A 26,212-nucleotide genomic window follows, 5' to 3' on the forward strand; every position below is an offset into this window, starting at 1 on the left:
GATGTATACAGCTGCCCCATCTCTGCTATAGACAGAACACACAGTGGATGTCAGTAGTGATACCCGCTGTGATCTTTCCTTAACTGCAAGTACTACTACTCCCAACATGGAGCACACTCTGCTCCATGTTGGTAGCTGTAGTACCTGTATTAATAGACAGATCGCAGCGAGTGTAACTTCTGACACCCGCTGCAATCTGTCTTTTAATGCAGGTACTACAGCTCCCAGCATGGGGCAGAGTGTGCTCCATGCTGGGAGTAGTAGTACCTGCAGTTAAGGAAAGATCACAGCGGATGTCACTCCTGACACCGGCACTCTTCTATGGTCCCCTGCACGGCCGTATATACACACATATTCCTATTTCCCACAGAGAGCTGTGATTGGCTGGAACCATCTGGCCAATCACAGCTCTGCAGGAAATATGAATAGGTGTATATATACGGCAGTGCAGGGACCATAGAAGAGCGGCCGCCGCATCTATACATTATACAGGAGGATCGCAACGGGCAATTTGTCAATTAGTACAGGAACTACTACTCCCATCATGGAACAGTGTGTTCCATGCTGGGAGTAGTAGTACTACCTAAAAAAATGTAAAAAATAAAGAAAAAAAGTGGAAAACACGCACACCATACATTTTTATTATTGTCGGCTACATTTTTAGGTCCCTACCCGCACACATAAATTGATCCCTGTTTTAAAAATTAATAAAATAATCGTTATTAAAAAGATACATTTCGTTAGATACAATTTTTTCCTTCACTACTGTATCTTTTTTTTTTTTTTTTAATGGTACACTACAAAATTTTATTAAAAAAAGGTATCTCCATCCCTTTTTTGGATCGCTAAAGTTCAAAAAAGAAAAGTGAAAAACGCCAAGTGGAATAAGAATTTTGCGATTTCTCATTGATTTACAGCTAACATCTGGCCGCAGCGTTTTTTGGCCAAAAAAACGCCATGCGGCAGAATTGGCATTTCTCTTGGCGTTTTCCCCCCAAAAAAACAAGTGGAATTCCAGCCTAAGGCTAGGTTCAGACTACGGAATCTCCGGGCAGAAAATTTCCGCCCGGAGATTCCGAGTTCCGCCTGCGCCAACTGAATTAGTCGGCGCTAGGACCGTGCGGACACTGCAGTCTCCTATAGACTGCTATGTGTTCCGCTCGGATTTCCGCCTGAAGAAAGAGCAACCCCTTTCTTCAGGCGGAAATTTTCTAGCGGATTTTTCATCCGGATTTTCCGCTTCACAAATTCCGAAGTGTGAATTTGTGAACGGAAAACCATTCACTACACTATGCATTATAGTAAGCGGAATTTCTGCCGGAAATTTCAAAGCGAAAATTCCGGCGGAAATTCCGTAGTCTGAACCTAGCCTAACAGTCAAGGGAGGAGAAGTATAAGTCCTTCCTTTATATGTCCTATTCCTTTGGAATACACTTCTGGCTTTGGCTCAAAAAACTGCAGTGGCAGATATCCAACAGCTGCCAGAAAAAAACCAAGTGGAAACTCAGCCTTAGATTGGAAGGCACACGGCCCCGCCTCCAAAACTCACTACACACATAGGGCTGCCGCCGGAAAGCCCTGTGTGTATAGTGAGCAAGGGATACGCAGCGTATTTCCCGCTGCTGCCATACATTTTGCGCAGCGTCAAATACGCTGCGTATACGCACTGTGGGAACGCACCCTTAAAGAGTATTCTAAGTGTTCTCATCTTGCCTATATGGTGCATAAACAACATTTCCAAATTCTGCCTTTTCAGAAGACACCTTACTGGACAGATCATGTGCCTCTATTTCTCTGTAGTGGGAGACATTAAAACATGTCTGTGATATGGGGTTTCCTTATACAACTAGTGGCAAAGGCACATGATCGCTTGGAGATGTTCCTAAAAGTTTGGAGACCATGAAGACTCTTTACAGACACTTCAGATTTGAGCTCCTTGTTGCAAGAATCGAGAGGGGCTTCTTGAGCTCCGTCACGGCAGTGGGTTCCTTAAAATTGTCACGGCTATTGGGTGAGGAGTATTTATTTTCCCTTCCTCCCTGTTTTTTATTCTCTTATTTATTTGTTCTTCCTTTCTGATTCCCTCTTTTTTTTTTATTCTTTTCTTTGTTCCTCCTAGCCCTCTGTCACATGCAACACCACTGGCCTGAGAGGGAGCATCATTACAGCCCAGGGCCAGGTTGCCACAGCACAGAGGTTTACGGGAGTGCGCGGGATTTACCACCCACGAGTTTTATATCGGGACCTGCAGGATCCCAATCCCATTGTAATCCTCCAGAGTGGTTTTCCTGGTCACACCATGGATTGACATTGGTATTGGCTGAAGATCTATAGTGTGTAGAAAGGTCCAGGAGAGTCATGCAGACCTTGGCTGCAAAACGGAGTAGGTTTGTAGCCTATAATACTAGAGACTTGGCTGAAGCCTGCCAGAACTATTTTCTTGCTGTCCAGGTACATTAGAGTTTGGAAGTGCTGGCAAATTTCGTCACATGAGTTTTAATTTGGTTAATAAACTTATTTGGGTTTTGCAGTGCTAGAAGCCCATAGACAACAGTGATATTTTGAGGCAAATTTTTTTTTATCTAGTACGACCTCATTCAAAACTAATTTTTTTTTTAAGTCTATTGCTGCTTTACCTCATTCTGAGCTGCCCACAGAATATACAGTGGTCTCTCAACATACGATGGTAATCCGTTCCAAATGGACCATCGTTTGTTGAAACCATTGTACGTTGAGGGATCTGTGCAATGTAAAGTATAGGACAGTGGTCTACAAGCTGCGGACCTCCAGATGTTGCAAAACTACAACACCCAGCATGCCCGAACAGCCAACTGCTGTCCGGGCATGCTGGGAGTTGTAGTTTTGCAACATCTGGAGGTCTGCAGGTTGAAGACCACTGGTATTGGAGGTTATACTCACGGGTCCCCGCCGCTCCGGACCGTCACCGCTGCCCTGGATGTCGCCTTCCATCGCTGTCGCCGCGTCCCCGATGCTCCGGCAAGGCCTCTGCTTCTCCGGCATCCTCGCTCTCCATCGCAGCCATCACGTCGCTACGCATGTCGCTCCTATTGGATGACGGGATGGCGTGCGCAGCGACGTGATGACTACGATGGAGAGCGTCGACGATGCAGGGATCCCAAAGAGGACGCGCCGGAGCCCCGAGGACAGGTAAGTGATCGTCAGCGGATCACACGGGGCACCGTAAACGGCTATCCGGTGGCACCTGAAGCAGTCTGCGCTGCCGGATAGCAGTTTATGCGATGGCTGCGACATACAAAAGCATTGTATGTTGATGCTGCCTTCAACATGCGATGGCCTCTGAGAGGCCATCGCATGCTGAAATTATCGTATGTCGGGGCCATCGTAGGTCGGGGGGTCACTGTATTGGCACATGATGTAAAAAAACTACCAAAAAATCACCAACTACTTAAAAAATCCCCCACAAATGCAAAGCCAGTGCTAAATAAGAATGGTCCTTGTTTATGTGCGGTACATGTGGCAATCACTGGCTGCAGCGGTGAAGCAGTAAGTGCAGCCAGGGTTGGTTTTAGACTATTTGCGGCCCTGGGCAAAATTAAAAGTAGGGCCATAGGTTGCTAGGCCATAATGTGCTGCATCTCAGTTAATGTAAGTGAATGGAGCTACGTTGCAAACTGCAAGTTGCTGTTACCATGACACGACAAATGTGATAAATCTATCCAGTAAAGCTTTTTGGTTGCAGCTATTTTTTGGTCTCAACACGACCCTATTCAGTTTTATCAAAGTGGTACTCCGGTGGAAAACTTTTTTTATTTTTTTTTAAATCAACTGGTGCCAGAAAGTTAAACAAATTAGTAAATTACTTCAATTAAAAAATCTTAATCCTTCCAGTACTTATTAGCTGCTGAATACTACAGAGGAAATTATTTTCTTTTTGGAACACAGTGCTTTCTGCTGACATCACAAGCACAGTGCTCTCTGCTGACATCCCTGTCCATTTTAGGAACTGTCCAGAGCAGCATATGTTTTCTATGGGGATTTTCTCCTACTCTGGACAGTTCTTAAAATGGACAGAGATGTCAGCAGAGAGCACTGTGGTCATGATGTCAGCAGAGAGCACTGTGGTCATGATGTCAGCAGAGAGTGTGTTCCAAAAAGTAAAGAATTTCCTCTGTAGTATTCAGCACCTAATAAGTACTGGAAGGATTAAGATTTTTTAATAGAAGAAATTTACTAATCTTTTTTAATTTTCTGGCACCAGTTGATTACTAAAAAAAATAAAAAATAAATAAATAAATCCACCGGAGTACCCCATTTAACTGAGATGCAGCTTGATTGAGGGATTGCAGCACTGTGATCTTTAGTTTTATGACCATTGTCGTCGTCCAACGCCATGTAGCATTAGCCTTATAGTGTTTCCTTTTGTACATCATAGAGTAAGTCGATGTTCACAGGGCAAAATGTCCGCCCGAGAATTCCACCATGTGAATATAGGCCAGTAGTGCCGCACATACTAAAACACTGATCTGCTCAGTGCCACCAATCCTTAAAGGGTTATCCATGAATAGAAGAACAGAGCTAATTTTGTTCAAAAACCGCTCCCCGTCTGTCTCCAGGTTGGGTGTGGTTCTGCAGCTCCGGACCATTGAAATAAATGGAGCCAAGTTGTAATACCACACACAACCTGGGGACAGATGTGGTCCTGTTTTTGAAAGAAATTAGCTCTGTTTTTCTACTCCTGGATAACCCCTTTAATAGTGCACCTTTTAGGCCTACTCCTAAAGGGGTTATCCGGGATTGAACTTTTTTTTTTTTTTAAAGCCTGCCCAGAATAAAAGAAAACAACAAAAAAACAAAACAAAACTGAACTTACCTCTCACTGCTCCCCTGGTATCCTACTCCCAGCCTCCTCTGCGGTCATATTTCTGGTTCTTGTGATTAACTAGTCACACTGTAGCTCAACTAATTTCCAGCCACAGCAATGTCCTGCCTCGGCCAGTGATAGGCTGAGCGGCAGTCTGATGTATTGGGCACCAACACCAGGAAGAAGGCCATGCCCAGGCTCACTACATTACACTGCCACTCAGCCTATAACCAGCCATGGTGGACGTGTGAAGTGCCAACCACAAGAACCAAGAAGACGACTGCAGCTGAGGCCAGGAGCAGGATACTGGACGCATCGGGGGAGTGGCAGAAGGTAAGTCCACTTTGTTTTTTTAAATGCTGGCATTCTGGGTAGGCTTTTGGCTTTTCTTGATTTCCTCTTGTGGGATCTATTATGTGATTCAAAATCATTGCAATTTTGCACAAACAAGGCAAAAGGCATTAATGTATCTGTGATCCTGTAGCTGTTCTGGGGCCCCCTTTCGGAGTTATGGTAGGATAGTGTATTAAAGGGAGTATCGACAACATTCAAAACACTCATGTTGGGTGAGGGTAATGTGCAATTAACCTTTTCGTGATGCCAGGACGTGGTTAACCTATACACCACCGAGGTTGAGCCAGCTTCTCCTGGGACAGGCACGGGTCAATAAGTACTCTGACGCAAGGTTACAGAAAAATCGATTTTACTGAGGCAAGATAGATGGTACAATCCGTTACAGCTCAGATTGGTATAAAGAGAGGTGCAGGGTGAACCTTGGAAGCCTATTGACTTGCTGGGACTTATAGTTTATTGTGCTGTGTATGACCGATTTGCTGTATGGCAACCCATGCTTAGTGACTTGCATGACTGACTTGACTAACTTGAATGTCCGGGACTTTAAAGGGGTACTCCGGTGCTTAAACATCTTATCCCCTATCCAAAGGATAGGGGATTAGATGCCTGATCGTGGGAGTCCCGCAGCTGGGGACCCCCGGGATCATGCACACGGCACCCCGTTTGTAATCAGTGCCCGGAGCGTGTTCGCTCCGGGACTGATTACCGGCGACCGCAGGGCCGGCGGCATGTGACGTCACACACCGCCCGCCCTGCGGTCGACCATAATCAGACCCGGAGCGAACACGCTCCGGGCACTGATTACAAACGGGGTGCCGCGTGCATGATCACGGGGGTCCCCAGCGGCGGGACTCCCGCGATCAGGCATCTTATCCCCTATCCTTTGGATAGGGGATAAGATGTTTAAGCACCGGAGTACCCCTTTAATGCTTACCGCTAGGCTTGACATTCACCTGGGTACTACGGGTTATTCTTTAGCAGATGCGTGGTTGCAGGATTAGACTTGAGGCCTCCTCAGAATCACATCACAGACTCACTTCAGACTTCTCCAAACTGTACCTCAGCTACAACTCTCTCCTCTCCTGAACTGCAGAACTGCACTCTGAACTCCTACCACACTCTATAAGGAGCAGATTTAGAGCATTCCCATTGGGCACATAAGTCACATGGTTCACCTCATGCACTCTCCCCTAAGAGGGATTAAAGCAACATATATACAATAAAAGGCAATACATTAACCATAGCATGACTGTGATAGATATATAGAGTCCTGAGTAGTGTGGGCCCAAGATGGACACTGAAGGCAACATCTGCCACACAGGATGGGCAGGATGCTATATTTTATACTGGGTCACCACACATTCCTGACCTGGTGGGCAAAGATACTGAAGGGTTTAATGCAGGCATTAGTGGAAGGTTTGGGTAGTAAATAGGTTAATATCAGCATTCCTGGTGGTCAAGGCAGGGTAGGGAATGTGTTAATGCCAACGTCCCTATATATAGATCTATTCCTTTATTTAGCAAAAAATACATGGAACGGAACATTGACTTCTGAGGCAGCCATGTACATTAGCCTAACAGTGGAAATACATTTAAATCAACAGGTGCCAGAAAGTTTAACAGATTTGTAAATTACTTTTATTTAAAAATCTTAATCCTTCCCGTACTTATCAGCTGCAGTATTCTACAGAGGAAGTTGTGTAATTCTTTCCAGTCTGACCACTGTGCTCTCTGCTGACACCTCTGTCTGTGTCAGGAACTGTCCAGAAAAGGAGAGGTTTGCTATGGGGATTTGCTCCTACCCTGGACAGTTCCCGACATGTACAGCAGAGAGCACTGCAGTCAGACTGCTGCACTGTGCATACTGTGGAACTTCCACAGCAGAAATCCTGACATGTCAATTCTATCAGCATAATCTGCGCAGAAATGCATTGCTGTCTGTACAGACAGTGCATTTCTGAGCGATCCTAGTGCCTGCATGTTCTGCCGGCGCCCACTGTTTGCCGGATGTCCAGGCAGATATGCCACAAAAATTCTGTTCTGTGAACATGGCCTTACTTATGTCCCCAGCATGCGCTCCTTTAGAGAGCTGGGGCTGTGCAGGAGATAACAGGTGATCCCAGCGGTCGGACCCCCCGCGATCAGACTCTTATCCCCTATGCTGTGGATAGGGGATAAGTTACTTTTTGTTGCAGTACCCCTTTAAGGGTTTACCCGCACATTTTATTTTTGTGCCCTGGGAGGACCTTTAAGGAAAATTTGTTCTCTTTATACTGTTACCACATACCACAATTTTTCACTGCAGTTTCTCTTTAACCCCTTAAGGACAATGGACATAAATGTACATCCTGATGTAATGGGACTTAATGCACCAGGACGTACATAAATTACATCCTGTACATGGCTGGACCGGTGCTCGCATCGTGTCCACCATGAACCCCTCAGATGCCGTGATCAATACAGATCACGGCATCTGCGGCAATGTGGGCGTTCTGACGGATGATCGGATCGCCCACAGCTAGGCCGTAGGGATCCAATAATCCAAAATGGTGGACGGAGGTTCCCTCACCGGCCTTCACCGCTCTCCCGGGGTCTTTTTCTCTGGTCTGACATCGAGCAGACCAGCGAAGATCGGCGATAATACTGAACAGTATTAGCAATCTAATGTTTGCTATAAATAGTCCTCTTTTCTGCAGAATGAACCTTATTTAATGAGTGGAGTGGAGTTTTCTGTGTTTTTTTTCCCCCCAACAGATATTTTTCCACAGTATTTACTAAGGTTTCCCTACGTTTTGCACTTTCCCCTACTTGCTTTTTTTCAACTGTTCTGAGCTGTGGGGTTTTCCAGAGCTCAAATCTTCCACATTTTATGTGGAAAGCTTAGTAAAAATGTTGGACACATCCCTTTTCAGTCACCACGCCCCTTTTCCTGGTGACCACGCCCCTTTTCTGGTTTTCAGGTTTTTAAAATTCTGGCACAATGCACCAGAATTTGGCGCACAAAACAGGTCGGGTTTACAATAGTAAATCAGGGCCAATATGTCAGAAAAAAATCTTAGACTCCTTCCTTTTCCAATACACATCCCACCTCTATACAATCTTTCCATCTATAGTCCCCCGAATTTTAATAATGACCCCCCCCAACTTTGTGCCCCAGACAGTAAAAGTGGGTATGTAAGCAGGTCTATTAAGTTTGTCCCCACAGCAATTAAAGGGGCACTCACCCCTAGACATCTTATCCCCTATTTAAAGGATAGGGGATAAGATGTCTGATTGCAGGGGTCCGACCTCTGGGACCCTCCGTGATCTCCTTACAGCACTTGGCATTCTGAACGCTTGGTGCAGGCGGCTGTGACATCAAACCACGTCCCTTCCATTAATATCTAAGGGAGGGGGCCTGACGACCCCAGTTTTATGCTGGACAGATTTAAACTGGAGACATGTTCCCTTTCACATTCAGATCACGATTTTGCTATACAGTTCCCGTATACTGTTTTGTATAGGAAAACCGTATACAAAACCATATACATAGACCTCCCATGCAAAAAAAAAAAAAAACATATGCAACAAGATGCATCTGGTTGTTTAAGTTTTTGGTCATGTACAGTTTTTTATTTTATTTTTACCATTCACAAAACTGCAGTCTACTATGATTTTGTGACCGGTTTAAAAACTGTATACGAACCGTATACTTTTTTTTCAGATTAAAGTCAATAAAAAAACTGATGTGTCTACAGCGCCATACAGTTTTTGGGATAGGTTTTATTTTTTTTGTACGTGACAAACCACCCCTACTTTCCTTGGAATTTCAATAAAACAATTGGAACTTTATTGCACTAAAATTTTAACCAAAAAGTATGTTTTTTATTACAAAAACTGATGCAACCGTACCTCTAAATTCAAACCATATATGGTTTAAAATAGTATGCAGTTTCATTTCAGAGCACACAATTGCTTACAGTTGTGTCAGCTTTTGGGGCATGCATATTGCAAAAAAAAAAAAAAACTGATGCAAAGTATGGCAAAATCGTGATGTAACTGCACCCTTATAAGATGTACTGTATGTTTTTCTCTGTGCATTTGTTTTATTTTCTTTCTTTTCTGAATAGATAAGTGCCCACACAACTATCCAGAACACTCCAGTGGAATTCACAGTGTCATGGAGTCCTGTATTTATTTCACTAATTCAATGAAAGAGCAGAGGAGGTAATATGTGAAATAGAAAAAAACATCCATTGTCAGGGTCCATAACTGGAGGAAGACTGTGCAAGGATGCAAGAGGAGAGGAAAATACAAGGCTATTGTGCTGAGGGTAATGACACGCCAAGGTCCTGATCTGAGAATAAAATCCTCAGTGTCTTTATAGTTAACGCTCAGGATGTGGATGAATCGCAGTCTCTCAGTGCGAGTTTCGTGCACCACTTGTTACCGTCCACTTTGTGCAACTTGATATTTCAAATTGACCAGATCCAAGGAGCTGAAGTCTCAAAATGAAGCATTTATTCATCTCATCATAAAAACTGGGCCTTTTTAAAACTTTCTTGTTCTTGTCTTGGCTTAAAAATGGCCCTTGTGTGGCTGAAATGTCACCTGTTAGTATCATAATAAATCATGATGAATAATCTAAATCTTATCCTGAAACTCCTTGGGGCTTTCTATTTTAAATGGCTGTCGTTTACACCAAAATTGCTAATCCTTTATAGAGCTCCTTCATAGATTTGTTGTGCTGAACAATGTCATATAACATGTGGATAGGCAAATAATATAAGCAGGGACACCTATCAGCCATGCTATACCTTTTCTTTTAGGCCACAGAACGGTATCATGCAAGTTTCCTAAAAACTACTAATAATATCCTACACAAAATAATAGTCACTAAGCAACTTTCTGTTTTCACTTTACAGCGGTCACAAATTTATAAAGTGTGAATGTAGCACATCGGCATAAAAAAAGTCACAAACCTAAGCTTACAAAACTCCCTTTGGAAGGCACTCTTAAAAAGGGATACTCCACTGCTTAGCATTTGGAACAAACTTTTCCGAGCGCTGGAGCTTGTGACGTCCCGCCCCGCCCCCTCAATGCAAGTCTATGGGAGGGGGCGTGACAGCCGTCACGCCCCCTCCCATAGACTTGCATTGAGGGGGCGGGGTGTGACATCATGAGGGGGCAGCGCTATGATATAATGAGCTCCCGCCTCCAGCGTTCGGAACAGTTTGTTCCAAACGCTGAGCAGTGGAGCACCCCTTTAAAAAGTCTCCCAAAAAGTAGCAACTGTGACTTTGTGCAGAAGTGTCGCATAGGACAGAAGGAAACCTACAGAATGATGTTCTGAAGTGATTTATAGTTTTTTGTTTATGTGAGCCAAAATTTATCAACCCCCCTTCATAGTATGATACATTTTTCGCACATAAGCAAAACCAAAGCAAAAAATAAAGGACTTCAAAACTCACTTTCCAAAGACAACAATAATAAATGTCCCCCAGAAGCTTTATATTTTTCACATCTGATTATCCATCCCTTCCCCCACCCAGGGTTATATATATATATATATATTTTATTTTTTAAGCATTAAATTGCATGTACTGTAATTGGGTAATGTACAGAACCACATAAATGTGTGTGTACTTCTGTTCTGAAAACACGGATGTAGCAAAATGATGGCAACATTTCTGTATTTAATTTAGTGGAATGTACAAGAGAAGGGAAAAAAAAAGACATTTTTACAAGGCACCTCAGACAAATAATTTATTACAATGCAAAAATAAAAAACAAGCAATTTATTTATGAAAACAAAAAATATTATCAAAAATAATTACTGCACAATTAATAATTTCTAGACTCATAGACAGAACACTGCTCTTTTATGAGATTTTTGGAAAATAAATGTTAAACATAGCTGCCTGCAATGAGAGAAGCTTTCTTGAGAGCCTGAGGCTATGTTCACACGGGCAATGTTGGTTCAGAAAATTCCCGAGCAGACATTGCCTGACAGCGGAGTGCTGGCAGAACATGACGACGCTAGGACCGCTCAGGAATGCGCTATCATAGATGGCAATGCATTTTGGTGCAGACTCCGCAGAAAGATTAGATATGTCTGCTGTGGAAATTCCACTGTGTGCACAGTGCAGCAGAATCCCATTGATATCAATGGTACTCTGCTGCTGCGGAATCTCTGTGTGGAATTCCAATGTGTAATTCCACATGGGAATTCCATTGTGTGAACATAGCCTAAGGGTACGTTCACATGCGCGGATTTACAACGTATTTTACGCTGCAAATCCGCTGGTGAAGGCCCGCTCTATGCTGGCTTTACATGTTCCTGCTCGTAGCGGCAATACGAGCAGACACACTGCGATGTGCGAGTCACAGTATACTCACACATCGCGGGAGATCTCTGCCTAGCACAGAGCAGGGAGAGTGGCCGCGATGTGCGAGTACGCCGCGCACATCGCTGCACTGTGTCTGCTGGTAGCAGCGTATTGCCACTATGAGCAGGCACATGTAAAGCCAGCATAGAGCGGGGCCTTCACCAGCGGATCCGTAGCTAAATACACTGTGAAAATCCGCACGTGTGAACGTAGCCTTACAGTGCAATAAGCACAGACAATAGTGACCGTCTCTGTAGTGAAAAAGACACTACAACTAATCAGGGCACATGTACACTAGCAGCGCTTCTAGGTGACAATATATCAGCAATACTTTGCTAAACAGAGGCAAATCGAGTGCCTATAACTCAAAAGTACAGAGCCATGGGGAAGACTTGTACCTTCATATAAGTTCTGCTGTGTGCATGAGGCCTAAGTAAAAAATGCAAGTCTCATTTAAAGCCTGAACAGGCTAGTAAGTATATTAAATGGCACCTGCCGCCAGGTTTATGCTGCCCTATTTGAGGGTAACAAACTTTTGACCGATTACGCCAGTGTTTCCTAACCAGTCCATTCAGCTGTTGCAAAACTACAACTCCCAGCATAACGGGAGTTGTAGTTTTGCAGCAGCTGGATGCACCCTGGTTGGGAGACACTGGAGTACGACATTCTAAGAATGCATAACTTACATTGGTGTATGTGGCTGTTGTCCCAAAAACATTGATTTGAGGATGCCTGCTGCAAGCATTGATGTAAGTAATACATGGTAAAAATAAGGGTGTGTTCACACGGCAGAATTCGCAGGAAAAATTCTGCTCAGAAATTCTATTTTCAATGGGCTTCTGTGGCACTGTGCCCATGGCAGAATTTCCACCGCAGAAATTCAGATTCTGCTCTAAGACAAAAGAATGAATATGTTCGTTACTTCGGCGGAATACGCTCTGCAGAACATGCTATTTGCAGAATGTCCACCCGTGTTTTCCGGGCAGACATTGTGCAAATTTTCCACCGTGAGAACGAGGCCTAAGGGACAATTATTTGTTTCTGCTGCCTTCAGGTAGGGCAGAATATTACCCATGGTGACAGGTTCCTTTGAAAACTCAAAATGCAATCAAGCGAAGCAAAGAATATGAATTAAATAATAAAAACATTAAAAAAGGCACAACATAGCCTTTAAGGCAAAATTAGAACATCAAAAGGAGTGACTTATTTACTTGGGCTAGTTCACACAGGTTTTGACTCATTTCCACGTCAAAAACGACACATTTTACCTTACAAAATTTCCTCCCATTGATCTCAATGGGGAAAAAAAATGCATTGCTTTTTTTTCCCTGCATGTAAAACAGATGAGTGCAGGGGCTAAGTGTCTGATCGTGGGCAATCAACCGCTGGGACCCCTGTGATCTCTTGCCCGACTTTCCCCAAGCACTGACCGGATACTCGTGTATCTCCGAATCCCCCATAGAGATGCATTGAGAGGGTGAGTCGACCACCACTTTATGCAGAGAGCGGGGGCACCGGGCAGGAAATCGCAAGGGTCCCAGCAGTAATGGTCTCCAACAACAACAGAAACCTACACAAAACAATAAAACTATGTTCACATGGGGAATGTCTGCCCGGAAAATCTCCGTGACAGCAGAGCACTGGCAGAACATGCCGGGGCTAGGACCACTCGGAAATGAGCTGTCTCACAGACTGCAATGCATTTCTGTGCTGAGTCTGCAGAAATCATTTTTTCTACCTTTGAAGGACCTGCCACGTCCACGGATATCCGGATATCACATTGATTTTAATATGACACTGTGTATTGCCGCTTCAGGAGAAGCCAGTGTTCAGTCCCCTGCCCCCGCCGATAAATGCCTGATCAAGCGGGTTCTAAAAAAGCAGCAAAGGAACAAAGAGTCATAAAGTTTTAAAAGCTCTAAAATGGGAAAAGGCTGATACTTTTTGTATAAATAATTGACTTGCACATCAAACTGCACAATGAAATATTTATGGCAGCAATAAGAACAAAATTGTGCAGGCAGGTCTCAGTTACTGCTAAAGCTATGTTCACACAGCAGAATTTCCATGGGGGATTCCGCACGGAGATTCCACAGCAGCAGAGTCCCATTGAATTCATAGGATTCTGCTGCACTGTTCACATAGCAGAATTTTTTTGCCGGAAACATCTAGAGTGGAAATGTAAATTCCGGTGTCTGCAGAAAGAATAGACATGTCTATTCTTTCTGCAGACTCTGCATGGAATGTACTGCTGTCTATGAGCGGAAAATCTCTGTGCGGACATTGCCCCTGACAGCGGAGCGCCATGTGAACATAGTCTAAGGAGTGAACAGGTGGAAGCCAAACTGGGAATCTGCGCACAACTGCACCTGTATGTGGCTAAAACACCTACGGACCTGAATAATCAATGCAAAACTGGAGTGAAAAAAGAATTCATAATAAATGTGGAACTGAGAATCTGGGTGGGGGAGGGGGAGAGTCTTCTCAAAGAGGTGCTACTTTCGGAGAGCTTTCCCTATACTTATAAATCCTGTTAATAGGTAATACATTAGAATTTTAGGGTAACCCCTTTACATGCTGCTATCACAGGGTAAGTTAGAAATGTAAATATTCACTTGCCCAGATGAAAGCACCTACTAAGTGAAGCCAGCGGAATTTGGCAGCCTTATTATACAATTCACTGGGAAATCATTCTGAGCAAGCTAAAAGCACTACAGATGCCAAGGAAAGGCTTGTGAGGTAGCCAAGTGACAGGAAAGAACATACCTTTGGCATGTACACTGGCAAATACTGTTATCCTATAATCCTATTGCAACCTACAGTAAATGAGACTTTGATTCCTCTTTCTGGTAGAGAGAGGCTGAAATGCACAGCACCATTAAGAGGTAGATTCTAGGTAGTAAACCTGTATAGCTGAGAAGATGAAACCCTACAATGATAGAAAGGCTGCAGCAGATCCTATGATGGCCGTAAGCGCTTGGTTGGACAGACCTGAAGTTAACAGTATATATATGTCATAACCAATAGACTTTGTTTTCAGCATCAAGGAATACACATTCATTGCAGTAAAGCAAGATGGTTTTTTTATGCCTCTTTTAGATCTTATTGTTAAAGGGGTACTCCACTGGAAAACATTTTCTTTTAAATCAACTGGTGCCAGAAAATTAAACAGATTTATAAATTACTTCTATTAAAAAATCTTAATCCTTCCAGTACTTGTCAGCTGCTGTATACTACAGAGGAAGTTCTTTTCTTTTAGAATTTCCTTTCTGCCTGACCACAGTGCTCTCTGCCGACACCTCTGTCCATGTCAGGAACTTCCAAAGTAGGAGCAAATCCCCATAGCAAACCTCTTTTGCTCTGAACAGTTCTTGATATGAACAGAGGTGTCAGCAGAGAGCACTGTGGTCAGGCAGAAAGGAAATTAAAAAAAAGAAAAGAACTTCCTCTGTAGTATACAGCAGCTTATAAGTACTGGAAGGATTAAGATTTTTTAAAAGTAATTTACAAATTTGTTTAACTTTCTGGCACCAGTTGTTTTAAAAAAAAAAAAAAAAAAAAAAAAAATGGTTTTCCAGTGGAGTACCTCTTTAAGTATTCAACTTTACCCTAAGCAGGATGGGGGGGGGGGGGGGGGAAGTAACTCATAACTCATTTCTCCAGGGACTGTGTTTAGTACTTCACATGAATAGGGCTGGGTTGCAATTTGAAACACAACCCATAGACAAGAGTGGCGCCATTTCTGGAAATATAAAATAGACCATTTTTTCAAATTTTTACAATAATGCTAATATGTTAGCTATGGACATTTATGAGACACTTTTTTCTCCAAAGTATATACTGTAAACATATATCACTTGATCTTCATTGAAGTGTAGCTGTTAACAAAAACTTTTTATATAATGTAGATAATACCATTATATGTATATTTGCCCCCTACAGCTATTGTATGTGTGTTTCTGTGAGGAGTCCAAATATAGGAAGTGTGGGTGGACAAGCAGGGCTCTGTACACGGAGGACAAGCAGGGCTCTGTACACGGAGGACAAGCAGGGCTCTGTACACGGAGGACAAGCAGGGCTCTGTACACTGAGGACAAGCAGGGCTCTGTACACTGAGGACAAGCGGGGCTCTGTACACTGAGGACAAGCGGGGCTCCGCACACTGAGGACAAGCGGGGCTCCGCACACTGAGGACAAGCAGGGCTCTGTGCAGGGAAACTCTGCGACATGCTCCCTGTTCACAAAGCAGGATGATGAACAATCCAGCAGCCTGCACAGAGCCCTGCTTGTCCTACCCTCACTTCCTATATTTGGTCTCCTCACAGAGAAACACATGCAATAGCTGCAGGGACATCATTTTTTTCACCCAAAAATACACAATTTTTAAACCAATGTATGTTATAAATATACATATTATAGTATTATTTACATTATATCAAAAGTTTTTGTTAACGTCAGGTACACTTTAAAGTTTTTATTTTATTTCATAAAGTGATGGCACATTGCTAGATTAGGATTGGTGAAGGTTTTAAAGAGTACCTGTCACCAAACTAAACTTTTAATATATTGTTCCTCATGTTATTATAAGACATTTTACTATCTACTTGTTGCTAAAATTCTCAACCTTTATATGTTTTTAAAGTAATTGAAAAACGTCCACTAGTTGGCTCTGTTCTGTTCCATGCACAAGTCAATCAGGTAATTTGGTCTCCAACTGGACTTGCAGAAGTCCAAACTCAGGAAGTGCGTGCGGTGCATGGTGGGGCACAGCTCTCACTGTTGCACCTGCTTGGGAACGCTCACTTTTTCCTGACGGGAGCTAACACAATGTGAGCAAAGGGAACTGTGATACAGAACGTTTTAGAGCTCGTAATTTTTTTTAAAGGCAGGAGGGGTGTTAGGAGTAGTTAGGAAATATAATCCAAGTTAGTTTAGAAACTCTGGGGACCCCACCATATTTGGGAATGAAGGAGAAGCAGCACTGGTGTAGCTCTGTATCCCATAAGGAATGTTTCCCTTTACACTGTGCAGGGAACTGCAAATCACTCAATTAGAGCCACAATGCAAAAACAGTGAAGGGGTTGTGTAATATCCCAGGTCCAGGAATATGCCATTACTTTTCAAGGTAAGAAAAAACTCTTAAAAAGTTGCCTGGATATTTTTGAAGACTTTAAAAAGAAAGAAAAAAAAAAAAAGTTTGAAATGTCTAAAATGTTAATAGGTCAGGGTCTGGGTGCAAAGGCAATGCACCAATAGCTAGAATGAGCGGGGAAAGCGCTCAGCTGAATGCTTCTCTTCTGGTGTCTCTCTGTGCTGCAGGAGATACACTCCATAGACTTACTATAAATATGGGGGGAAATTTATAAAAATTTGTTGAGAAGATTGGCACAGTTGCCCATAAGCAATCTGATTGCTTATTTCATTTTTATAAACGCCTCGGAAAAATAAAAGAAGCAATCTGACTGGGCAACTACACAGGTTTTGATAAATCTCCCCCCGTCTTCTGCAGCAAGAAAAGATATAGGGAGAGAAGCACTCAGCCATTCTAATGATCAGTGTGTGTGGGGGGGGGGGGGGGGGGGGGGGGGTCTCAGGATCCAGACTCTCACTGGTCAAAAATGTTGAAATGTCTCTGACACATAAAAAGTAGTTGACACTTTCTTATGTTTAGACACTACCAAGAAATGGCGAGCAGCAGGGACCAGGCACCATCAGAACAGCAACTGTAAAGGACCAGGGATTTTTTTTTTTTTAAACTTTTTTTGCCTACTTTGACCTTGATTTTCTTTTCTTTTTTTAAATCACTGAATAACAACTTTAGGTTACATGATCAGATATTTGCTTAGATCTAGGATTCTTCTCCTGAATGAATCTGTCAGCTATATATCTTGCTCAGAGGGCAAGTGTCAAGGAGACAGTGCCGAGCTGCAGCATGCACCTCTCCTTCCTCCCTTGACTGTTACAGCATGGAGCCCTGTCAATCAGTCAAGGCAGGTAAAAGAGGGGTATACACACTTGGCATCACACCTTCTTGACACTCTAGCTCTGAGCACGATATAGGGTGACAGATTCCCTTTAAGAATACATTTACCAGTGCTGCTTTGTTCAGCATATACGACTGACTGTTCTACACATCATGGTTCCATTAAGGAAAAATGATCCTCATCGTCTGAAATCTGAATTCCCTACTATTTAAATATGTATACAAAATGGGTATTGATAAGTCATGTTTCCCAGCCATTGCATACATTTTTTATGAGGATCCTGCAAAAATAAGGCTGTCTGGTCTTTCTAGCTAGAGCGTATACCTAAGTGCATGAGATATTAGTGGTTTGGAACCAGAGAACAGATAATCCCTGTAGCTAAAAGGTTTACAAAGTAACTTCATTTTAGACCAGGATGTCAGTAAATGTACGAAGCACCTAAAACATTTTTTGGTCTTCTCAGTAGAGCAGCAGTTGTGTCATCTGATAGATTCAGAAAAGGTTATTCTCCAGTACTGGATTTTTGTGGATGTCAAAGGCAGCTTAGATCTTACAGTACAAATGCCTCTCTAAATCTTATGTTGCTATTTCTCCTTTTCACATGGCTTTTCACGAGCAGAGTTAAGGAAATCACTTCTCAAGAGGCGATAGAAAAGCACTATATTCATCACAGTCATTATTGCCATTCCAACACTGCCAATGGTATAGGTGGGCAGAGGAATGTTCTCTCTGTTTAAGACCAACCACCTGGTCATCCAAGCCAAGGTGCTGATACGGAAGATGACGTACGTCCCCAGGTTCAGTAAGCTGTTCAGCCGATACACCGTGGTTTTAGCTAGGTTGGCCATGAGAAGGATTTGCCTCAAATGCAGGAAGATGGAGTTAATTTCCACTAGCAGGGCCACCACTGCAAATCCCACATAGCGATGGAGGAGCATCGATATTCCAAAGCAAGTGATAACCTGAAAGAAGGGGAAACAGCTGAAGATAAATGCCACAAATTACAGTAAACAAAATACATTTAAATTATTACATTGACAGGAAAAAGTGCCATCCGGCCGGCAGGCACTGGATCAAAAAATGTATGCAGGTTTTTTTTTTTTTTGATCTGGTGAGGTGGTAAATATGCAACGAATGGGATGTCAGATCCAAAAGGTTCAGCTTGTGGCACACAGCATTTATATCTGGGACGGTGCCAGTGTACTCCTGAAAGTGGAGCTTACCTATGATTAGTAGTCAGAATATATAACAATATAAATGCTTGTGTCCCGTGTGATTTTATCTTTCAGTTTGCATTAGCTGGTCACAAACCTTAGATCTCTGCTACCCCCACCCAACACACACTCACACAAACACTTGCACAATGGGCTTGTCCAGGCATACATTTGGTTTTAATGAGGATACAGGAGTAAGGCGCTGTCAGACACCTTTGGCGGCGGCTTATCCCGTATGAGAACAGAAGAAGGACCAGCTATGTTGAAATCCAGCTGCCTGATTCTTCACTCATCTGACACCTATAGATGTAAGACCCCATGCACAATAGGGGATTGGCTGGTAAAGCTAACATTAACCACTTAGGGTTCAGGGCGTACAGGTATGCCCCTGTTCACGAGTCCTTAAAGACTCAGGGCGTACCTGTACGACCCGAGTCCCGCTAACAGGGTTTAAACCATTCTCACAGGCAGAGAACGGGTTAACCAACATCCAAATAATCTGATTCGGGACAGGTTCCTGCTCTGCTGTTTTCATATTCTCAGCCAACTCTATTTGCTGTAAACAGATCGGTCTGGCTGGGCCTTGTTCTAGAATAATTGCAAGTCCCAAAGATGGGCCCACATCTACCAGGTATTTATTGCATATCCACTGCATACACCAGGGTTTCCCAAACCGGGTGCCTCCAGCTGTTGCAAAACTACAACTCCCAGGATGTCCGGACAGCCTTTGGCTGTCCGGACATGCTGGGAGTTGTAGTTTTGAAACAGCTGGAGGCACCCGGTTTGGGAAACACTGACATACACCATAGATGTGCAAGGTGGAAAAACCCCTTTATGGCTAGGGCTACACACAGTCTTTGTGCAGTGATATTTCCCAGTTCCCTCTCTTAAAGGGGTACTCCAGAGGGAAACTTTTTTTTTTTTTTTTTTTTTATCAATTGGTGCCAGGAAGTTAAACAGATTTGTAAATTACTTCTATTAGAAAAATCTTAATCCTTCCAGTACTTAATCCTTGCTGAATACTACAGAGGAAATTCTTTTCTTTTTGAATTTCATTTTTATCTTGTCCACATTGCTCTCTGCTGACACCTGATGCCTGTATCAGGAACTGTCCAGAGCAGGAGAAAGTCCCCACTGCAAACTTATACTGCTCTGGACAGTTCCTGACACGGACAGAGGTGTCAGCAGAGAGCACTGTGGACAAGACAAAAAGAAATTCGAAAAGAAAAAAAATTCCTCTGTAGAATACAACTGCAATAAAGTACTGGAAGGGTAAAGATTTTTTTAATAGAAGTAATTTACAAATGTGTTTAACTTTCTGGTATCAGTTCATTTAAAAAAAAAATGCATGCAACTCAATGGGGAGGAATAAATAGAAACTGTCTGAGACAAATGGGAAAATCTCATTCCAAGAAGTCTGTATGTAGCTTCAGTGTCACAGAATCATTATGCATTCAAACTATTAACTGAGATCCACAATGTTAGGCTGGGTTCACATTAGGGATCGACCGATTATCGGTATGGCCGATATTATCGTCCGATAATCACGATTTTGGGCATTATCGGTATCGGCAATTACCTTGCCGATAATACCGTTTTTTTTTCTCTCACGGTATGGATTTTTGCCGATAAAAATTTTAACTTACCCGTAATGGGGGTGGTCCGGGCCATCCATCTTTCCTGTAGTGTCCGGCGGCATTCCGGGTGGAGGGTGAACCGGTCCGGGCTGTCCTTCTCCGGGGGTGCTCTTCTTCACTCCAGGCAGGCTCCGGCCTAGTACGCTGCATAGACGCCGCTACGCCGTGACGTCAGGTGCGTCGCTGCGCACGGGCGTCACTGCGCAGCGGCGTCTATGCTGCGTTTCTAGGCCGGAGCCTGTCCGGAGTGGAGAAGAGCACTACCGGAGAAGAAGGACAGCCCGGACCGGTTCACCCTCCACCCGGAATGCCGCCGGACACTACAGGATGGATGGCCCGGACCACCCTGACAGGTAGGGGGAGAGAAGCAGGTGGTGGCGGCGGCCTATGGCACCGCAAAAGCCACTGCAGTGCATTGATTTAAAGCGCCCGCTTTAAATCAATGATCTGCAGCGGTGTCACGGGGGGGATGAATAGCTGATAACTTATACAGGTATATCGGTATAAGTTATCGGCTATCGGCCCTAACCTCCACAGATTATCGGTATCGGCCCTAAAAAAACGATATCGGTCGATCCCTAGTTCACATCACGTTTTTGCCATACTGTTTTCAATCAGTTGACCACGGTTTTGTCTCGGGTTTAAAAACCGTACTGCAACCGCATTTTTTTTTTTTTTTAACATGGATGGCAATGGGAAACGCACATGTATACGGTTCCATACGGGAAACAGTTTACGTTTTTCACATGCGCATTTGCATCCTAAAGTCCCCACTTAACACCCCTCCCATAAAAAAATGGACACAATGTTCAAAAGCATATGTTTTTTATTATTTTATAAATCGGACGGAACCGTATGCACTTTTAAAAACAGTATAGGGTTTAAAAACGCATACTGTTCACTTTTTTCCATACAGTTCCATCCGTTTTTTTTTTTTTTGCCATACGGTTTTCTTTAGACAAACTGATTGAAAACAGTATGGCAAAAACGTAATGTGAACCCAGCCTGATGTGGAAACCATCAACAAACTTGTATTCACAGCTGGAATTCTCAATTGACTGATATGTTTATTGTACCCTGAATATTTTGTACAAGATGAAAAAAGCAAAACATAAACTATACATATGTATCAAACATCTAAAAAATACGTATGATATATTTGCGTGCCGTGAAATCCATAGATGCAACACTTATCCTCATGCCAGACTGTCATTGCTTAAAATGTCCACACGAGGGGGCCAGTCCTGCGTTCTTTTGAATACTTTATCTTACTGACATTTACAGAGTTTACAAAGGAGACAAGCATAGCCATTGAGTAGAAAGGGATACCTGCCAATGTTACAGAGACAGCAAGTATTGCAAAAGGTGGTCCTGACACAGAGACACCCTTTGTTGTATTACAAATCGGAGGTTTAGAAACCAGTTTTTCACTTCCATGTGCTTCCAATTTTATAGTTGTATTTCCCTTCAGGATTTAGTCTCTCTTGCAGTTAGTTTAGTCTCTTGGGGTGACGGAGTGAACATTCTTGCCAATTCTCCAGTGATAGCATCATTTCTAGCATGCAGCCCAAGGCTGGGTTCACACCACGTTTTTCAAATACGGTAACCGTATACGGTTTTCCGCAAAAAAACGTATACGACCGTATCCGAAACCGTATGCATAGAGAATGCATTGTAAACCGTATTCCAAATGTTGTGTACGTTTGCATCCGTTTTGCCTCGGATACGGTTTTGCTGATTTTTCAACCGTAGGCAAAAACGCTGTCGACCACGTTTTTGCCTCCGGTTGGAAAACCGTATGCGGTTCTTTTAACATTGTTGTCTATGAGAACCGTACACAGAATTTCAGAATACGGTTGCACACGGTTTTTCTAATCCGTTTTTGGAGTTGACACATGCGCAGATCTTTCTAGAATTCCTCCCAGACATCCCACTCCCACATCCTTTGGAATTTCAATAGAACAATAGCAACTTTATTAAATTGCTGAAAAACTAATTCCAACAAAATAGCAAAACCGTTGGCAAAAACGGATGCAAACGGATAGAACCGTACATACGTTTTGGAACGGTATACGGGGAAAAACCGTATACGTTTTAATTTGGAGTCATACGGTTGTATACGGTTTTTGCCATACGATTTTTAGCGGAAAACCGTATACGGTAACCGTATTTGAAAAACGTGGTGTGAACCCAGCCTAATGGACAGCAAGCAGTGCTAGATAAAGGTGGAGCTGGGCCCCTTGGCAGCTGTACAGGTTGCACATATGCCAACCACTGCTGTTAATATGAAATCTATAACTGCCCTTCCCTTTTTATCATTACTCACCTGATAATTCCCAGGTTACCTACTTGTCTTCTGCAGCCAATGACTGGCCACATTGCTATCACGTACAGCACACGACTGCTCAGACCAGTGATTGGCATACCGGCACTTTTGTTATTTTATCACAATGTTTGTCAGAAATTGGAAAATCTCTTTTTTGGTTTAAGTTTTGGATGCAAACAATTGAAGTCATAAGTTGATCTACTCTTAGGCTTAGGTCACTTAAAGGGGTACTCCGGTGGAAAACATATTTTTTTAAATCAACTGGTGCCAGAAAGTTAAACAGATTTGTAAATGACTTCTATTAAAATATATTTACCCTTCCAGTACTTTTAAGCAGCTGTATGCTACAGAGGAAACTCTTTTCTTTTTTAATTTATTTTTTTATCTTGTCCACAGTGCTCTCTGCTGACACCTGATGCCTGTATCAGGAGCTGTCAAGAGCAGGAGAAAATCCCCATAGCAAACCTATGCTGCTCTGGACAAGAGCAGATAACACTGTGGACAAGGCAAAAAAGAAATTCAAAAAGAAAATAATTTCCTCAGCTGCTTAAAAGTATTGCAAGGGTAATTTTTTTTAATCAAAGTAATTTACAAATTTGTTTAACTTTCTGGCACCATGTGTTTAAAAAAAAAAAAAAAAAAAAAATGTTTTCCACCGTAGTACCCCTTTAAGTGTAACTCCAAAGATGCGCTGCCATGTGCTCTACACAGTTCAGCAAACGCTGGGTGGCTGGGTTTGCGGTCAACTGTAGGGCATCCAGCGAGTTAGGTGCACAAGATTTATTAGAATTGGGCTTGTGCACGGAACTCACTAGCATTGTCCTGCAGCCTCGAGACCCAGACCGCCCAGTGTGAGCAGCGTCTCTCCACGCCGAACTGTAGAAAGCACATGACAACACATTTAATTCTTGCTTTGTGCTTACTACAGTGCAATGACATTTTCCCAATGGGTGTTTATATGCCACATAGCTTGCTATGTGAGCTCTATTTTTTCTCTACGTTTGTACAGTGATCCCGCACCTTACAATGGCCTCAACATACAAAGGTTTCAACATACAATGATCTTTTCTGGACCACGTTCTATAAATAAAATAATAAAATTTTTACAAATATATTTTATTTTATACATTAGATATGTTTTAAATATTATAAGAATGGTCTAAAACTACATAATTCATTAAATCCTGAAGGTTGGATAGTTTCAAGTTCTGTTATCCAGAATACTTCCCTACGGAGCAGCTGCTTTTTGTTACTCTCCTTATTCACACCTTGCGTTATCTGTTCTATCACTTGCCATCTTAAAGGGAACCAATCAATCATCAGATTTTACCCTATCCAATGCTTTGCAAAGCGTTATATAGGGTAAAATTGTTGTCCTCACCATCCCCGGGGGACGCTCCTGCCCCCAGGGATGGTGAAGATATGAAGTTATAAACTAGTCACTGCCGCCACCGTAAGTAGTCACCTGGGCGGGGAGCTCTTCTCACCTACTCCCGTTCTTCGGCCGGGAGCGACGCCCCCTCCGCTTGATTGATGGGCCGCATCATTGTTGCGCTCACTGAACAGACTGAGCAGAGCGATGACGCGGCCCGTCAATCAAGCGGAGGGGGCGTCGCTCCCGGCCGAAGAACTTTTACCCTATAGAAGAAGATTTTACCCTATATAACGCTTTGCCAAGCGTTATATAGGGTAAAATATGATGATTGGTTCCCTTTAAGTCACTGGTTCTATGGTTGTTTTTTCTAAAAAATGTCTGGCTACTGAAGTTTCTCCAAATTTGTTTTCTGTGGGATAGATCTTATTTTCCAATGTTTTCCTTATAGCATTTTTATGTTCAGCAATACGTATTTTTATCATTCTACTAGTTTTCCCTACATAGCCATTTCAGTTGCACAAGTGAAAACGTTATATATTTATTAAAATGCCCGTGCGGTATGGGCTATGTAGGGAAAACTAGTAGAATGATAAAAATACGTATTGCTGAACATAAAAATGCTATAAGGAAAACATTGGAAAATAAGATCTATCCCACAGAAAACAAATTTGGAGAAACTTCAGTAGCCAGACATTTTTTAGAAAAAACAACCATAGAACCAGTGACTTAAGATGGCAAGTGATAGAACAGATAATGCAAGGTGTGAATAAGGAGAGTAAAAAAAAGCAGCTGCTCCGTAGGGAAGTATTCTGGATAACTATCCAACCTTCAGGATTTAATGAATCATGTAGTGTTAGACCGTCCTTATAATATTTAAAATATATTGAATGTATAAAATATAATATGTTTGTAAAAATGTTATTATTATATTTATAGAACGTACCTTAAAGACAACTGCAGCGCAATATACACTTATCCCCTATCTACAAGATAGGGGATAAGTGTATGATCGCGGGGTGTCCAGTCGCGGCTGTCCCGTGCAGGGGGCGTGCTTGCCGCCGCATGACATTGTGGCCGGCACGCCTCCTCCATGTATCTCTATGGGAGAGGCGTGGAGGCAGCGTTCGTGCCTCCCCGGCTCCCCCATAGAACTGTATGGGGACGGGGAGGAGACGGGGCGTCACCGTCGACCTCTAGGTCGACGCTTCGCGCCCTTAGCGCTCACTATGAGCGCTAATGGCGGCACCCCATTAGGGAGATCTCGGGGGGTCCCAGCGGTCGGACCCCCCGCGATCAAACACTTATCCCCTTTCTTGTAGATAGGGGATAAGTGTATATTGCGCTGCAGTTGTCCTTTAACTAATTGACAATAGGTGTGCATATACGTACATAAGAAGGTCTTCCAACAGGTGTAGGTACACACGAGTAAGGGGGCGTGCCCCTCGAAACGTCGCGTCATATCCTGTTGCCTCTGAGCTGTGTATACCTCGCTATGGTGTAAACGTTGCATACTGCACTTTATTGAAGAAAGAAAAATTTGAGAAAAAATAAAGACCGGCTGGTCATTTATACTCTACTGGAACAGGGAGTTTATCTTTTCAATGTGTATGCTAGCACTGCCTTTGCGTATATAGCCCAGGACTTTGTATACTGCATGTTTGGGAGCTAAAAGTGGAGCTCCGCACCTGGTGATTAATTACAGCACCATAGAACTTGGCTCATTGAGATATGCTGTGTTTTCTCTCCTCCACTCATTTCACGACTACAAATTACATTTAGATCTACGCTTTATACATCGCACAAGCAATTTTTCCAACAATGTTTACACACAAATAATTTCATCTATAATTCTATCAAAGTTCCACTGCGTCTAAAGTTTTCATATACCAACTTGACTCTACCTTTAACCCCTTAAGGACCAGGGGTTTTTCCATTTTGGACTTTCGTTTTTTCCTCCTTACCTTTAAAAAATCCTAACCCTTTCAATTTTGCACCTAAAAATCCATACGATTGCTTCTTTTTTGCGCCACCAATTCTACTTTGTAATGACATCAGTCATTTTACCCAAAAATCTACGGCGAAACGGAAAAAAAATCATTGTGAGACATAAT

The 26,212-nt window shown here is 42.9% G+C and overlaps 1 protein-coding gene across 1 annotated transcript in view; it reads right to left on the minus strand.

Moving 5' to 3' along the window:
• Positions 1-15,165: 15,165 nt before the first annotated feature.
• The window catches only part of TLCD2 (TLC domain containing 2), a 45,927-nt gene continuing 34,880 nt past the window's right edge, over positions 15,166-26,212 (minus strand). The window contains exon 4 of the mRNA XM_056560787.1: positions 15,166-18,511. Within this exon, the coding sequence (XP_056416762.1) occupies positions 18,134-18,511 (378 nt within the window). The 3' untranslated portion in view covers positions 15,166-18,133. The remainder of the gene's footprint in view (positions 18,512-26,212) is intronic.

This window comes from Hyla sarda, chromosome 2 (assembly GCF_029499605.1).
Source record: "Hyla sarda isolate aHylSar1 chromosome 2, aHylSar1.hap1, whole genome shotgun sequence".
In the NCBI taxonomy this organism is placed as follows: domain Eukaryota; kingdom Metazoa; phylum Chordata; class Amphibia; order Anura; family Hylidae; genus Hyla; species Hyla sarda.